This window comes from Rhopalosiphum padi, chromosome 4 (assembly GCF_020882245.1).
Source record: "Rhopalosiphum padi isolate XX-2018 chromosome 4, ASM2088224v1, whole genome shotgun sequence".
Taxonomy (NCBI): Eukaryota; Metazoa; Arthropoda; class Insecta; order Hemiptera; family Aphididae; genus Rhopalosiphum; species Rhopalosiphum padi.
Window position 1 is genome coordinate 9344008 of NC_083600.1, and position 19334 is coordinate 9363341.

A 19334-nucleotide genomic window follows, 5' to 3' on the forward strand; every position below is an offset into this window, starting at 1 on the left:
ACAGCTAGAAGATCGAGTTGTAACGAAAATCCATAACGACACGTGCATATTATACGTGTATAGCGTATACCTATACTGAAGTATGTGTGTGCGACGTGTGCGTGTGCTGCAGCGTAATCATTAACACACAGTTTTAGAGTAGAAATAATTATTGACCGATGACTAATATATGGATGTAATATAGAAAATGAAACCATATGATTATAGAATCGTGTGTGCACTTATGAACGCTAGATTTTTTACTGCAAATTGTAATACTGTTTTTTTAATTCGACATTTATGATGATCTTTGGTTAAAATATATTAAGTTGTGTGCAAGTTTTTTTACACCAGAATATCGACGGAATTTTATTGACAAATGGTATCTAAAGTATAAAGTGTTTGTGAATAATATACAGATACTATATAAACATTATTGTGTAAAAATGGACGTAATATTATACTACGAGTTTTCAGCCATATATGTTCTATAGTAATATGGAAATTTAAGTGTGTAGAAGACGCGTAGTAGATGTGTATAATTTATGTAAATTATAAATTCGATCATTTAAAGTTATTTAACACTATTCATACACGTTTCACAATTTCTTCAAAGCCTTTGTATTGTATAACGCTATTCACAGTTTCATCAGACGTGCTATTAGGTGTATATGTTCGAGGATTAGACCTGCAGTTATTCAATTATTAATTACACAATATAAAATTTGGGAAAATCTTAATTTTCTACACGAGACAACTATTCTTCTAGTTATTCGACAAATCAAACAAACGTTTATTATAATCGATAAAATATAGTTCTACTTAGATTTTCTATAGACCCGCATTCGAATAATTCGTTTGGTAAGGTCTAATAAAATAAATATATTGTAAGCCTAATACAACAATAATATTGTATTATGAATATAACCTTAGTATAATTATTGAATAGGTTATATTATAATATATACCTACTTTAAAGTTATTAGTAACCAGCATAGGTGTTTGTGTATAGTAAAACACATATTGTAATAAAAAACTTATATAATAGTATAATAGTTAAATTTAAATTATGCATGTCAGTGTTAAACGATGATAAAATTGTATTTTATTCTACAAACGTTGAATAATTATTATTTGATACAAAATAAATCCAAGACAAATTTCTGATTTGCTTTATAATTTATAATAACTTAGTATGAATTCAGTAATCTAAACAATATGCAAAATATAATACAACAAACAAAAACAGAGAATAATAATACATTTAAAAAAATGTTGTTATTGTAACGCATTGATATATTATGGTTTCTTAAGACTGATTATATCAAATATCAATGCAAATGCCATAGCTAATACATAAAACAATTTATTTAGTCCGTTAATTTTGAAATACGATATTATGTTTATAACGCATTTGTTTTTATTATACATAAACAGTTGGAATTTAAATAATTTTCAAGTATAATGTTAAATACTAATGGAACATTACATTTTATTTGTTTGTTATTTAAACTGTTATTTCATATTAGATATATTTTTTTATTTTTTTCATCAAACTCGATTATTTAAAGACTTAATGCATTTATGCATAGTATATATAATATAATATATGCATTTGGGGCTATTGAAATACGTATAAACATTTTGAAAAACGATTGAAAACCGATGACATAAATATATATATATATATATATTTATAACACCACTTTATCTACATAATATATTATAAGTATTATTGTGATTAGAATCGATAATTTTTTTTTTTTTTTTAATAAAAGACAAAAGAATGACTTAACTATCATAATTCATTATCATTTATGTTTATACAATTTATCAACCGATTCGGTACATAGATACTATTAATATTTAGTGACAGGTGACAAGCGATTTACATTTTATTGAGGGAAATATAGCATTTTTTGTATCAAGTTCACATCAATAAAAAATCGTATTCTAAAGCACAATCTATATTAATAGTATAAAAGCACTTTTATCCAATAATTTTTAATAGATAGATACTAATAGGAACTCAAAAATAACAATGAATTAATTAATAACATCATCCTTTTAAAATTATAAATAAACAAAGCCTAAGCCATTGTGAACAAATTGCCATTGCTCGTTAAATTATTATAATAATATTATGTTTTGCTTAATTTAAAATTTAATTTTAAGATAATAATATATACCTTATATATTTGCTATTGTCAACAATTATGATATATCAAAATGTGATTTGTAAGTATCGATCAAAATACAAAATACAAAATAATAATTAATAATTAATTTGTTTATATTAATTAATTAAAACTGCAGTAGATAACTACAGTTCTAAATAATTAAAACTCAAATCAATAAAAGTACATTAAATCTCGATGTAATTATATTACTCATTCATAGCTGTTTTAATTAACCCAATGAGGTCATTAATACATGAGCCATTAAAAATTGTCAAACTATAACATAGTAAATAATAGACACGAAACAATAAAATACAGCATAACAATATTTAATAATTTTGTTCAAAAAGTATTAAAATTTTAAGAAAAATAAAATACCTAGATTTTTTTTTGTTAATCAAATATACAGGTTTAATGTACAGCTACTATAATATTTTTTTGTTACGCATTATTTTAATTACTAACATTTAGTGAAAAGTAACAAGTGATTTACATTTTATAGAGGTAAGACAAAATAAAATAAACTAAAATAAACATATTAAAGCAGGTATAACATATAAATGTTTAATTATACAAAGTATACCTCAACAGTTGGTACCTATAATAAAATTAACTTTAAGGAAAACGTATGCTTGTTGGTTCATTAAAAATTTATATTGTATTTACTTTGTATGTATACCTATAACAAATCAAAAATTCTTTCTCAAAATCTCAAATTTTAATAATTACAAACAGAAATGAGGAACTCTAATAACATATTATACTATTATTTTTTTATAGTTTTATAAAATATGGTCACATAGGTACCAGAGCAAAGTCGTAAATAATAACGAATTAATTTTTAAACCACGTACTACGTAGCTAATATTTAATTTTCAAAAATTTATTATTCAACTTATACTTTAATTATTATGTTCAAAGTAGCAATATTTTATGTTTGTTGTTTACTATTAATATTAGTATACTATAAAAAAAAATACCAAGTAGTTCTTGTTAAAACAAATATATTAATGTTAGTAAAAATAGATATATAAAGCTTCATCGTGTATTACAATACTGCGCATTACAGTTATTTATAAAACTTATTAAGTATTTCTTATTGTTAAATAAAGTCTAAATCGTGATTTACAAATTTGGGGTTGACATTATAGTTTTTAAAGTATTTAAGTTACCATAAACTACTATAAATTATAATGAACAGTGAATAATTCCAAAACAATAGGTGGACGAAAACATGATGAAACATAAATGTTGTACATTAATTTACGTAATACAAAAATCCCGTAATAGGCCAACGCTCAAATATTTTTAAAAGCACCTATAGCATAATATGAACCTTGAAATAGTTAAGCGAAAATATATCCCATGGGTATTCAACAAACAACGATATTTTTAAATACAGCGTAGTTATTACATTATAATATAGGTACTCGCGTTACTCTTACAAGATGAATTTGAATTATTCAATCGAACACAACACTTTATGTGTAAATAGTTTAATATTTTTATCCACTTAAAATTGAGTAATCCATACACACACATAAAATTCGTCGCATAACAAAAGGGATGTATAGTATATTTTATGAGGATATTTAAATATGAAATTTTATTTACACCAATATTAGACCTACAATCTCGTGTTCATTGAAACGTGGCAGTTAAATCATATTTTAAAGTACAGTGAACATTTTACTTTATCTTTAAACCGCAGACAATCTCGCAGGTGATATTATTAACACGGTTAAAAGGTGAACAGGTGATGTACATATAATATAATTATTGCTGATACCTGCAACGCCACATTGATTGTGTATTGAATGTTTTTGACAACAAAATCAGAAGTTGATAACGTTTCTAGGTATACTGCAATAATCACTTACGAAAACAACACGAGTGTAGCTACAAAGCTTGCTTCCGTCCAAGACAAAATTTGAATATTAAAGCAACAACAACATTGCATAATATAATATAATATATCATATAAAATGTATTATTTTATTATTACATACTAATATCTCGTCGTCGCGTCGTCGTCGTTATTACTATCGCGTTATATTATTATTATAAATATATCGACGGATGCGATGTTTTGGTTTTGCCATTAGATCTCATCAATACTCGTATGATTCTAAATTATATTATACACAACCTTAGGCCAGAAACGAACACGGCAAGGGCCTGGAAAACAGGGAGTACTCAAAAATCGTCTGTAAACAAATAACCGGAGAGAAAAAAAACATCGTACCTTTAATAATAATAACACGACGCAAAAGAAAAATAAATAGGGTCGGTAAAACACTTGGTCGCGCAGTAAAGTCGACCTCAAAAAAAAGAAAAAAAATAATAAGAAACTTATAGTGAAATATAATATATATATATATATTATATAAATAATATATATTATGTATGTATATACGAATATTTGTCCTTGAATCTATACACAAACGTAAATAGTGTTATTTATGCGAGCACACGCCGCCGACGGACGGAATATCAACACGGCAATTTTCCACCTGTATCCAGACTCCGGTATTTGCGCCGCGTTCGAAGTATAACGGCCGGAGGCCAAGGGCGCGGCGCGTCCGCGACGGTTTTGAAAATTTCGAAAAAACAACGCCCGAATTTGAAATGAAATACACATGTTGTAAACCATATTTTTTAAAACATAATACACATTGGCAGCGGCGTCAGGGACGGATTCGCCGCACAATGATAATAAATAAATAATAATAATAATAATAATACATTAAGTTGGAATATTATATAAGAGGTCCTTATACGCGGTTACACGTTATCCAACTCGAGTAACGTGTACTATACACTCGAAATGCAGACGAGATATTTTTGAACCCGTGATTGAAATTAATTCCGAAAATACGTCTTGAACGTACGATATCGTTGTTATTACAATACCTACAACACGCCACCCACATTGCGTTTTTACTTTCCTCGGTTTTTCTACGTATTTCCGACAGACTTCCGCTGGACGCGGAGGATACCGCACGCACCGGGTAATAATAAAATTGCGGTATAGCACCGGCTGCGTCGCTACATCCGTCCGTATGTGTGTGTGTGTGTGTGTGTGGTACGACGGCCACGGCGGTGCAGCGTTTGTGCCCGATTACGTACGATTGTTTTACTGCAGGCGACTTGTGACCAAGTGCGCCGCTAGAATTTATTAAATTACCTATACTCGCGTGTTGCGCGCCGCTAATTACCTACTTATTAAGCATCAAAAACGTTTATACGTATATAAGAGCAAAGCAGTCGTAGTAGTAGTAGTGTATAATAATGTCGTTGTTTTAATTATCACCGTGCACGCTTATATGTATTGTGTATAATACACGACGACGAAAATAATTTACGACGGACGCCGTCTGGACATCGTAACAATGCACGAGGAGAGATTTTTGAAGTGGCCGTATTTTGTAAGGGGACAAAATGCTCACAAATCTTCGAAAGAAAAACCACACACATACACACACACACACACACACACACACACACACGTCGATGCGAAGAATATCGATATATAACAATAATAAATAGCAGTAATTATCACCACCTACCTAATATTATATAGTTCGTGTACACTCGCCACCGACAAACCTAACGACAATAATATAATGCCTACTATTTTGTCTATTATGCGACTATTATACTAATAAAATAATAATACTATCAATGAACTGGGCACCGGAGTACCCACACTACCCACATATTGTGATAATTTATTTTACGCACGTATGCGTGGCGTTTTGGCATTTTACCGAGCTGGGGACCCGTAGCTTGGCGGACAGACGAATGGTATTTACCTTTTTTGTTCAGATAATTCTTGACGCATTTCAGGAACTCCGGCAACCGGAATGTGTGCATGGTTCTATTAAACCGGTCATAAAAAATGTCCGTGACTATTACGATTGTATTATTATTGTTTATTTATTTATTTATTTAATATTTTTTTTTTTTTTTTGTGAATATCTCTGTTGTGCTATGCCTACTAATTATTTATTCGTTTGACTGTATTAAATTATAATTTACAAATATTGTAATCGAACAGGACGCCGTTGTCGTGATACGGTACGAAACGGACGGTCTCGGATCGCATAAAACGTCAACGCACATTTAGAGACTGCCGCGGTATTGTACACGAAACGAAAAACGACACAACAATATTATGTAAAATCTAAAAAATAAATAAATAATATTAACGATCGTCGGAAATAGCAATACGAAAGGAGATTATAGAATAGAGAAAAATATTTAGAGAGAGCTGCGTGTTTAAGTACATAACACCAGAATCAGTGTTCAGCGTCTAACCGTCGGTAACAAACTGAACCGATTCCGAAGTCGAACTAAGCAGTGAACGGCGGCGGCGGTGGCAGTAGTGGCGCGCGGTGGCGGCGGGCGGACGCGTATGTGTTTTTGTAACACACGTTAGAACACGAGAACGTATGCGGCCGGATGGTCGGATGGAAAAGGGTTACCCGCGACGAATACTCCGCAAGATCTTCGCACGCGCGCTTTGGCGTCTGTTTGCTTATACCTCGTGGATGGTATATGCTAAAAAACCCGCCGCTGACTATCCAGCTCACTATAGTTACATATCGATATACACTATCGCACTTAACGCTGTTATAGTAGGTACTTTTAATATTTTTTATTTTCAAACAAAAATCGCTAACCAGTCGACGGTTAGGTACACCGAATAATCGTATGAAAAAAAAAAACATGAAAATATACTTGACGTTAACTTATATTACAATATTATGCAGTACGGCTGTACGAGATATATAATATGCCTACATCAATGTATACAAAATATTCAAATATCGTATAAATTAATTATCTATTTATCTATTAAGAGATATTTATTGCGTTTCGTAATTCTTATATCGACAAATACAACTCATAACTTTATATAATACATAAGTACATGTACAAATGACATAACGATTAAATTTTTGTCCAATCGTATTAAGTACTGTATTAGTGTATTTATTTTTCAAGCATTAATCGACATTTTGACATTAATAATTGAAAGTTTTAGAAAATTATTTATGTTGAAAAGAATCTTTTTTCTGGTAAATCACTCAATAAAATTACTCATACTCTGCAGCTCAAAATATCTCAGATGACAGTATGACTCATGATTTTACAATAAAAACCGTATGCATAGAAAGTAGAAACACTGCTGTTGCCGATTATTCCGAGTGCTAAATCCGAAATATCTTTATAGGTTGGTATGATAATTTATAATAATCTTATAATGTGATATTTCCAATGCTCTTTTATTAGAAACAAAAATTTGATATTTTTATTTATAAGAGGGAGAAAGCGCCAAGTGGTAGCCTTCGTGTTCACAGTGCCAAAATCATAATAATATAGTACATTTAACATTAGTACCTACCTATAGCACCGGTTTTAATTTTATCAGAGTTTATGTAGAGTCAATTTTTTGGCTACAATAATTTTCTGTCTTTTGTGTATAATATTTTTATCTCGAAAGAATGAAAAATGAAGGTAAACATCTAGTGTCCAGATTCATTATTAAAATATAATTTATTTTATATTTTCTATTGATCTATATTTCTAAAATTCTATAGAATATACGTTCTTCCAGCCAGAGTGTTGATCTTCATTCTCAAGTCATAATTATATCTGAGAAGTACAGATAAACTTGGTATTGATGGTTCCTAGAATTATGTAACTAACTACTAGCACGAAATTAATCCACAAATTATATGATAACTTAAACTGAATAAAACAAAACAACATTTTTTTAATTTCCTAAATATGTATTACTTACTTAGGAACAAAGAACAAATAAACCATTATTCAAATTAAATTAGTAGTATCAAGAATTGTGAACAACATTTTTCAAACACCTAGTTATATCAAGATTTGGATTCTAATATTTTATTAAAAATAATTTTATTCGATGAACAGTAGTTAACAAGGCTAAACAAGAATATTGTTATTCGGTCATCGCTGCTCATATTATACAACAATATTATACTATAATTTTATAATTCTCAGACAGAAAAAATACGACATTGAATTGAACTGTAATTTGTATTTTTCTTATTTTATCGGAAAAAAAACTATTTAAAATGTGTTTATTTAAATCGATTTCACGAAACATGTGATTTTACTTCATTAATCATATGACCTATTCATTGAGTTCTCATTAATGTAAAAAAAAAACTTGTTTCATTTTCGAATTATGGTTTATATAATTGAGTATTGTCTTTTACAATGATTATAACCAACTAGATACCTATACATGTATAATAACTAATGAGTAACCGGGGCTTATTGATTATTCATCATTCCAAAAGTAATTTAAACTGTTGTAATTGTTTAATAATACATAAGTTGAATATAATTCAAAGTGAATAAAATATGTTAATGATTAATGATTAATAGTATTACTTCTATAATACTTTATTATCCAGAAAAAATTTAGTTTCGAGCTAATATAATATTTATTTTTAATAATTTTTTTATGCCTATATATAAACAAATCATTATATAATTATTTGTTAATTGTATTAATAAAAACACAATAATACAATAAACAAATGATCGTGACGTGATCACAATAAGCTTATAATAATTTTGAATTTAAGTTTTTGATCATTTAATTATTAAATAATAATATAATGTCATGTAAATACGCACTTTTGGTAGGTAATAATATTACCAATGAAACGCAATTTGGTATGTACAACTTACAACTATGAAATATAAATTTTAAATAATAAAAGAATCTCGTTTTTTTTCTTTCTATAAACTTGACATTTTCCATAATACGGAAACGACGCGTTTCGCAAAAACAAATCAATATACCTATATATCTATAAAGGTAGGTATATAAATACGTGTATTAAAAAACCTTGTGCCTTATAAAGCAATAGATAAAAAAAAATTATAAATATATAGTAATGTAGAGAAATAGATGAATACATAATGTTTAAAAACACAACGTAAATGCGATGTAAAAAATATAAATACCTATGTAATATTCACACACATACACACAAACATCATCATACACGTCCTAATACATATTGTTATTTTTTTGATTTCAATCGGCGATAATTGAGCAACGATTTAATGATATTATAGTATTACATTAACGCATCATCATTCATCACAACACCGGGCGAGATCAGATTCACAATATTGCGCTTCAAATGCACACCTAATATTATAATACTATAATATTGTATACCTACATATTATTATTTTATTTGTAGATAATAAAAAATTTACGGGCGTGACCAAGGACTATAGATAACAATTTTTTTTTTTTTTTTTATTCTTTCCCCATAACACATAACCGCATCATCATCACAATAATAATCTTCATCATCGTCATCGATAACAATGATGGTGATCATCATCGAAAACAATAAAAACGATAACGGGAAAACAGTATGTTATATTTTATTAACCAAAACCGTCTAGATTTCACTTGTCGTTTTTATGAATGAACGAGCGGCAAAGTGCCCCCCCCACCGCCACAGTATAATATTATATTATTATATATACTATTATTAAATACCGCAACGATGTGATGGGATGGGATAGGGTGTGGTGGTAGTGATGACCGGCCTACGTTGTGTGTGCGAGAAGTTATAATAATAATAATAATAATAATTTTTATAGAATTTAATTAATGATCCGCTACAAAATGCGCGCGTTCGATCGCGTCTTGTGCGTTGTTTTTTTTAAACTTTTTTATTATCCGACTGCTGCTGCGCTTTGGTACATTTTCCGGACATTGGCATCATCTGGCCGGCACGAAAAAAACACATGCACGCGAATATAATACACGCTAGGTAGGACACTGCAGTGCACACAATAACAATATTATATTGTTATTATTATACTATCTATATTACTATAGTCTATAATATATATATATTAATATATGCGTATGTGTTTGTGTATTCTGTTTCTAGGCAGTGCATTGTTGTAAAAATTCATTGCAAAGGTCACATTTTTTAATTTATTTTTTAAACATATTTTCTACACACCGTAAACTGTATTTTCGTACATATTTATATTTCATGCGTAATGGTATTGCTCACTGACATTGTTTTCCAATTTTCATAAATTTCATTATAATTATTATCGTGTATCGACGCATTTGGCATCGGTTAATGTGGAGGAATATAAACTATTTCGTCTGAAGTATTTGACGATGAGTCAGGGAGAGGCTGCGCATCCAATAATATACATATATTTAAAAATATCTACCGCATAACCTTTAATATTTTAACTTGTGAAGATTTATAGACATAGAAACATCATAATTCGTTGACTTACCATGCTTCCTACGGGATGACATCCATTGGATTGGCGGAGATGGCAACGAGCGGCTTCTGCTCGACGAAGGCTCCACGATAGTAGCTGGAAATATATCGCCGGAAAAGAATCCGATGCCTATAAACAAATTAATAAAATATTATAATACAATTATAATGAAATAAAATAAAATTTTCTACAATATACCTTAAAAATTGTTTTAAAACTTTACCTTACATAAATAATGTTAATAATCAAAAATGTTGTATAAGTGTTTTATTCTAATTTTATTTTTAAAAATAAAAAACAAATAATATAATATGTCATTATATTTGAGTATTATTAATTTCATTTTTCACCGTAACAGGTATACGAGTATTACCTAATTACTGTTTTAATTAAAAATATTTTAAATAAAATGAATATTTATTATTTTACTTACAAATATATTATATAACGAATCAATACATAAGAATAAGAAACAAACAATTTCATATACTTTAATTTTCAACAAAAATATAGTTTTATTCTTATAGTTTGACTAAGCACAACAAAATGCATATATTCAGCAATTTATATTACAATTTAGTATATGAATTGTACAATTATAAATAACTTATTATTTTATGAATAATATAGGTTATTATAAATGTATATATTTCCATATTCCATAATAATATGAGTAGGTATATGAATATGACTAAATAATATTATGTCGTAAGAAACACATAAAAGAAGAAAATATTGTAACAATAGAATTTTATTAATCCAACTAAAATACGCAATCATAATATTCAAACAAGTTGAACAGGATTAAATAGAGATAAAATATAATATGAAATAACATAATTTAGTATTCGGCGATTATAAATACTACGCAATAGGCTACTTACTCTAATAAGACAATGATCTAGAGAGACTAGTTTGTACTCGACGCACTCAAATATAATAAGTACATATTTTATAAAATCCATCATATATTATACATTTTATGATTTTTTTTTATATTATTAAGTAAGCGGGAAAGTGGGTAAGTGGTGAATTACACTCGTATAACTTTACAGAATATTGTCAATAAACTTAAAACAATTATTGTATATTTGTTATAGATAACAAATTTCAAAAAAAATTTAATCAACAGCTACGTTGACCTAATATTTACATTTACAAACAAATTTCATAATTAAATTCTAATGTTACTTTAAACAAAAATAATAAAACACTATTTTAGATTGATTGTTTTGTCAAAGCTAAAAAACGGATAAACACATTTTGTTTTTCCTAGAAATATACATAGCATAAATTATTTTTACTGTTTTATATTTATAAATGTATAAATAATATATTATAATACGCCATTGCACCGATTTTATGAATAGGTCAGTAGGTAGCAATAATAACCATGTGTTAAAGAATGAACTCGTGTGTCTCGTGCATAACACATATCATGCATTCATAGTTAAATATAAGAGCTCTCAGTGTTTTCGTATATATTATACAATACTTGATTCACGATACATCACCTATAAGTGTAATAATTCATTTTTCTTATACCCATCGGCCATCACTGTATAAAAGTAACTTGGGTGCTTCAGAAAAATGTACAGTTGTTGTTATTCAGAAATGCAATTAGGTCACGCCTTATAAAACGATTTAAAGACAATCTGTGTAATTGCAGGCGACATTTTTTTTTTTTATTTAGTACATTTTAAAATTTATTATTTCACGCACGAAATGCGTTTAGACTTTTACAGCTTAGAAAAGTTTACTTATACATAATACCTGAAGCTTTAGTTCGATTAAAAATGGTATACTGTATACGACATTTATTGATACACTTATAAGTCTTAAGCCCGGATTGAAGACAATCTGTTTAACCCATTTACAAAACAAACAAAAAATTAATTAAAACTTTGATTTCACTGTATTTTTATGTTATATAATTACGAAGTTTATACTTTATAGTGCTATATACTGTATATATTTTATCAGTATATACTATACAGTACCTGCATATTATGTACTGAGTATACTTCCAAGTTCCAATTAAGTTAACTCCATTTTTTTTCGACAAACTCGTTTCAAAATTAAAATTATTATACGATCAAGAATAGGCAAGGGAGATCATATGAATGATGCATCGATACTATATCTTTTGCTCTGTTTCGACGGTAGCTATAGTTTTTTGGACTAGATGTATATATTAGACTACGATTTGAATAATCTTTATTTGGCTTGATTTTTGTTACTGTAACACTTTTTAGATGTTGTTTACAACAGTTCACTTCCCAAAATCAGGGAATATTTTTCAGTGAGATATAGGTAACTATGTTAAATCATACTAAGTTATTATAATAAATTCACAATATCGATATTGAATATCATATATTTATATATATTATTATTAATTATTGCGTACGAATATTTAACATCAGCTACATACTTATTTCATCGGAAACATCGCGGGTTGTTGTTAGCCTGAATTTATATAACAGTTATACTCGGAAGTCATCGAATCTCTTGTTATCTCCACACGTGTCAAGCAATTGTTCAAGTTATATTATCATGGTGCAATACCTACACAATATAGTATTATATATCTATATTAAAATTAAACGTGGACTGGGATAGTGGGATAATGCAGAAGAATAAAATTATACATTATTATATAATACGACATCGTTTACGACCGGAAGTGGCGACTAATAATATTATTTCGCTACGCCCCGCCCGGACGATTAAGTAATAACAATATTATACATAAAATGTACAGCGAATAACGCACACGCGTGTTATTATTATTATTATTATTATTATTACGCACTATCGTATTATAGTAGATAATAAATATTGTAATAATATCATTATTCATTTTATGGTGTTGCGGCGCCGCCGACCTCGTCGATCGATTACAGGCATCGCATTCATCACAAGCGTTGACACCGAAATTTTTTTTTTTTTGATATGCTACATTATTATATTAATATACTCTTCCTCATCACTTCCCGTCCCGGTTCTTATTACAGCTATAAATAAAAATACGACAGAACGAACCCGCCGCCGCCGCCGCCGACACTGCAGCCCGCGAAATAGGTAGGTACAACCACCGACCTCTCCGCAACAGATACACATATATTACCCAATGCCCTGTACCCAATAACGTGTAATAATCATCGTGCACGTGTGCGAGTTCTCAGGCGCCCGTCATCCTGCCATCCCGCGTGCTTATATATATATATATATATATATATTTATGTAATAATATAATATAGTACGCCGAACGTCGTCGTCATCGTATATCCATAACGGGGGCGTCGTTGCCGCCTGCACAGTTTGCTGACAGACGACAGACGACAGTTAGTGCGGTCGTCCTATTTTCAAACCGTCGCAAAACGCGGCGACACTCGGCCCGCAGAAAATGTTCGATCGCGATAACCATAATTTTGTCTGTCATAAATATATTATACCTACCGTAATACTGTTGTAGTTGTATAATAATAGACGGTAAATAGATTGAATCTATTCTGTGGTAGTACACTACGCTGTATACGTGTTGTATACGACAAGGTATATATAATAGAATTTAGTTGTTACGCCGGCGGGGGTTATTTTTTGTTTTGTCCGTTTGAGCAATCAACGGGTAGAAAATGAGAAAATTCTGTATTATAATAATACGCAATACTATACAGAGATGATAAAAGCTAATTTAATGTAAACATAAACAATGTAAATAATATAATATGATTACATAGGCTAATAACCACTTCGTTTATGTCCCAAAAATATGACGTATTCGCAAGATATTATTTTAAATTTAAGCCAATAAAAAAAAAATATATATATGTAAATTATAATCCATTGCGAAATGCGAATCTCGAATTGTCGGCCGTAAACTTATTGAATTATAGTTTATATACTTTATTGTGTGTAATGATAGATTATAAGCACTAATATTTACTGTTTAATATCAACAGTATATACAATGTGTATTATGATGACGCTTAAATTCTTTTACGTCATAATATCGGTCACTAGGTCCCAATTCATAATAAAAGAATGTCGACAGTTCAAATCTTGTGATCGTTATTATAAAAAAACTTAAAATAATATAAATAATATATTTTTACTTTTTATTATAATTATCAATGTTATCATTTTTTATGTTTTTATTTTTTTTTTTATGACAACATAAATTTTCAATTACTTATTTCTCAGCAAAATCTTTTCCTATTAGAATTTCAATAAATAATAATCACGTTAATAAATTAAACTCTCCGACTTTGTCAAATTCACTCAAGACAAATCCCAAAATGTAGTACTTAGTATTGTAACTAAAATCAATCTATTTCTAATCAGTTTCCTGGAAAAACAAATGTTCATTTCTGGAAGATTAACTTTACGTCTTTACGTAGACCACCATTGACTTTGATTTATCAAATCTTACTCCTGATCAAACTCTAAATGTAGTAGGTAACCTTTTACTAATCGCATGTATGCAGAAGTTAGCTGTCTCCCTCCTCACCTTGTCCAAACTAGACCGAAAAATTTGTAAGTGATTTTAAGTTTCAGCTATATTGGAGAGGGACTGTCGAGTATCGACTAAACATAAACATCTCCCTACTGGCTTCATTTAAAAATTCTGGGATTAAACTTCTAATTACTTAGTACTTACTAATAAAAACTATAACTTACAGATTGTTTAGGTCAATTTGACTATGTTGGAGCGCTGCCTTAGTATTTAAGTTTAGATAATTCCGGGGGTTAAATTCACACGTGGTTACAATCTTGGAATTGGTCCAAAATCGATAAAATATAAAATCAGGAGCTATGCTCGAAGTTAGTTCTCGTAATAAAAATTGAGTTTTCTCGAAAACTTTGGTCAGGTTCTAATAGAATAAAGTCATCGAAGGACGATTTCATAAATATTACTAATAATAAACAAATTTTGATTAATACATAATTATTAGTTAAGTTATGAGTTTGGTATTTAAAGTTCCGATGAGCGGTCTATTAAGTCAATAATACAAATAATACAACTGTGGAAAATCTATTACAATCTTTCTGTGTGCTACTTAACTTCACTCTTCTATATAACTTTAAATACTATAAAAACTTTAGAACTTATTACTTATTACTAAACAAGTGAAAAATAGTGAAAAAAAATATACTTTTTTTAAAAAAAAATTGTTAAGCAACTTCAAATTATATAAAAAAAATATTTTTAAAAACTTTCAAGATTATGAGTGTTTATACTAAAATATATATGTATTATAATAACACACAGCGTATCATACCACAGAAGTGTGGAACAGTTTCATAAAAACTAATTTATGTATTGCTTTTCACGACAAAATATATTAATAAACAAGTTTATTGTCAAATTATTACTATATTTTTTAGACATACAATAATTGATAAGTGTATACTGTATACGGCATACGGCTATACACGAATAAAATACGCACGTATACATCAAGTCTTCAACCGCAGTCAGCAGTCATCACACAAATAGACTGTTTTAAACGCGCCCATATGGCCATATTATATCATGACCTATTTAATATATTATATGCCATATGCATTAAATAGTGATTTCATCTAAACAAGCATAAATTGTATACGACCATTACGACCCATGAAGTCCACAACACCGATTTTACATTTATTATCGCGGTCGATAAACAATGTATTGTATAATATATATATATATATAAATACGCTATACTTACTTAGTACAGCGTATATTATGACGTTTTGGTTCGTTTTTAATATTACTATAAGCCGTCGACAAGGGGAGTGCTCACGTAGTTATACGTTTAAAAATATGAATCTAAAGGTTCTAAACTCAAGAAGTATAGAAAGAGTAGAAACTAGAAACTTTAACTCCCAGAAGACCGTGTTAAAAGTTTGTTGTTTGAAACCACACGATCCTTAATCGACATGTTGTGTTCATCGTTCACCACAATTTGACATACACCGTCGGTAATCGGTATAGTCGATCATTATTGTTTTTTCTACATTTGAATCGTATAATATTCTCTAGATACCTCTATATAGGATCTAAGTATATAGGTAATAGTAAGTTATACGACCCTTATTATAGAGGTACCGGCATCTGCTTACCTATTTTTATGCACAGACTGCCCACATATGTGATAATTTCAATGAACATTTAAAAACTAATAAAGTTAAATTCGACATTGTTTTTTAAATCGTTCATTGTCCGGTTTGACCAGTTAGTCGCGTCGCGTCGCTGTCGTTACAGAACTCATAAATCGTAGTAAAGTAAACCTTAAAACACGGGTACGACATTACTAAACAAAACAATATGCAATATATACTGCTACAGTACTATACTATATATGTGTACACCAACTGTGTATATATGATGATAATATTAATACATTACACATTATATGTACGCCATAGTTACCGCGGTGTCTATATAATATCTCGTACATACATTATACACTTATACAACACGAGTTCTGCTGTATTGTTATAATATGTCAATTGACTCCAATTGCCCGAGGTCACGACCAGATTCATATTTAATTGATCCAAATACGATTCTTTGCCCTTCTATGTAACATTAATAATAATAATAATAACAACGTGCGCGATCGTATATTATATATTATTATAATATTTTAGTATATACGTGCTATGTAAGCAGATATACGAATTTTCCCGTGCACCAATGTGGAAGAGGTCATGTACTCCTGTTGATACTTTGGCGAAAGCTAAATTACCATAAACAAAGTTCATACACTATATCCTAAATATTTTGGCGTGAGTATTATACATACATAGTATATACCTACGCACCACCACACCCACCGTGTTTTTGTCGTCGTCGCCATTCATCGATATAACTATATCATTCGTTAATAATATAGGTATTAGGTATAGGTACCCCATATTAACATACATACAAATGTACAGTGTAGATATACACGTGTATATATTTTAGGTAACGACTAGCGATCCAACGATCAGTCAAAAATTGCATCCCTCATTCATCATCCCTCGTCCCGCGGCACACGTTTCCGTCACGGTTCTGAATGCGACAACCGGAAGATCCTGTGTTTTCTGGTGTATGCAACACATGTAATGTACAAACATAATCAATTTTAGTAACTATAACTACAAGCTATACTGCTATAGCATATAATAATATGTATTATAATCACATCATCGTAATCACGTAATCGTTCCGAGTTTACAACATAGTCTGGTGTATTTTTAATTTTAAACAAACAATATTAAAACCATCAATAGTTCCTCGTTATTCATAATAGTTTTTGAAATCCGGTAATGTCAAACAAACTTTTAAAAAGTAATATACGTACCTAAAAGAAATTAAATTAAAAAGAAAATCACGAATTCGCATGAAATATAATATATTCTATAAAATACAGATGTTTGATACTCTGGAAGACACAAGACTAACATTTTATTCGGTGACTCATTCATAATAGATTTTTAAAAACCAGAAACTCTATATAGGAAATTCAGGAAAACTTTGTATACTCAGTTTTCTTATACAAATTATACACTCATAGATGCATATAATAAAGGGAATAGAGATATAGGTAATACGTTTAAAATTGTTATCGTCATGGTTTTTCTTAATAATTGTTCAATGTTTAATAATATTGTAACAAATACTATCGTTTAACTGCAATATTGCGAAACGCTTGAAAAATCTAAATCATTATACTACGAGAGTGCTTTAAGAGATGTATTATATTTTCTAGTAAATTTATGAATAACCAGATCTTATAACAACTACTCATTTGTACACGTCATTTTTCATTAATTGTAAATTATAATCAATTATTTAGAACTATTGACAGTGCCATAGTATTTGGATTATTCTTATTTAAATACATTCAATTCACATAAATGTATTATCTCACATCATCAATAACGTATTATACGATTTCGACAGAGTAAAAAGGTCACACATACGCCAGAAAAACTTTTATACTTGTGTAAATAGGTATATTAGGTATATCTATTATACCTATATTTCAGTCTTTACAGTATTGTACCATGCACTTTTGTTCCAGTTATCGTTGTACATGAGATACGCAACGACCGCAGAAATCATTAATCATTATTCGTTATACATTAATCGTCCAAAGTTATCGAGGAAATCGGACCGAATACATAGTTTTGTTTACAATGATATCATCATAATTCATAATAATATACGCATGTACCTACATCACTTATGAGTTGTGACGTATGCAGTGTGTTCTTATACGTACATGGTGATTGATCGAGAAAGTTGAAACATCTTCACAGACAGACTATAGCACCAATCGATAAAATAAATAGGTACGAATTTAAACCTTCAACAGATAATATTATATTATATTCTTGAATAGGATATAAGCTTGCACAGAATATCAGGAACAGTGGCGTAAATATTATTTTAGAATGATGGAGGGAGATCAATGATAAAAAAAACCATCGACAGTAACATAGTAAATATATACAAGGCAATTTACCGAGCATAAAAGCACATTTTTCCTTCTTCAATAATGCAGTTATTCAAAATTTAATTTTTTGAATTCTTTAATATACGAGTACATAAGACTATATTTTTTGCTACTTTAGGAGTGTCCTATTTTTAAAATAACTTACTTTTTCTTATCTACTGTACATTTTTTCGTGTATAATGTACCTATCTGAAAATTATGACACCTATTAAAATCGAATTTTAAACGAGTTATTTAACTTGGTGTACCAATAATAATAGGCTTCGTGCCTGTTTTTGTGTTTAGATGAATATATGAGGATTATAGTAATTTCATAGTTTTAGTAATTAATATTAATCTATCGACATTC

The 19334-nt window shown here is 29.2% G+C and overlaps 1 protein-coding gene across 3 annotated transcripts in view; it reads right to left on the reverse strand.

Annotated features, from left to right (window-relative positions):
* LOC132928261 (dual 3',5'-cyclic-AMP and -GMP phosphodiesterase 11-like) overlaps window positions 1-19334 on the reverse strand; it is a 78014-nt gene that overhangs the window by 30409 nt on the left and 28271 nt on the right. The window contains exon 2 of one of the 3 annotated variants that reach the window (XM_060992810.1): window positions 10497-10613. In XM_060992810.1, the coding sequence (XP_060848793.1) occupies window positions 10497-10613 (117 nt within the window). Of the gene's footprint in view, window positions 1-5974; window positions 6634-10496; window positions 10614-19334 lie in introns of those variants that run through there. The other 2 variants (XM_060992811.1, XM_060992812.1) reach the window with 2 other exon arrangements.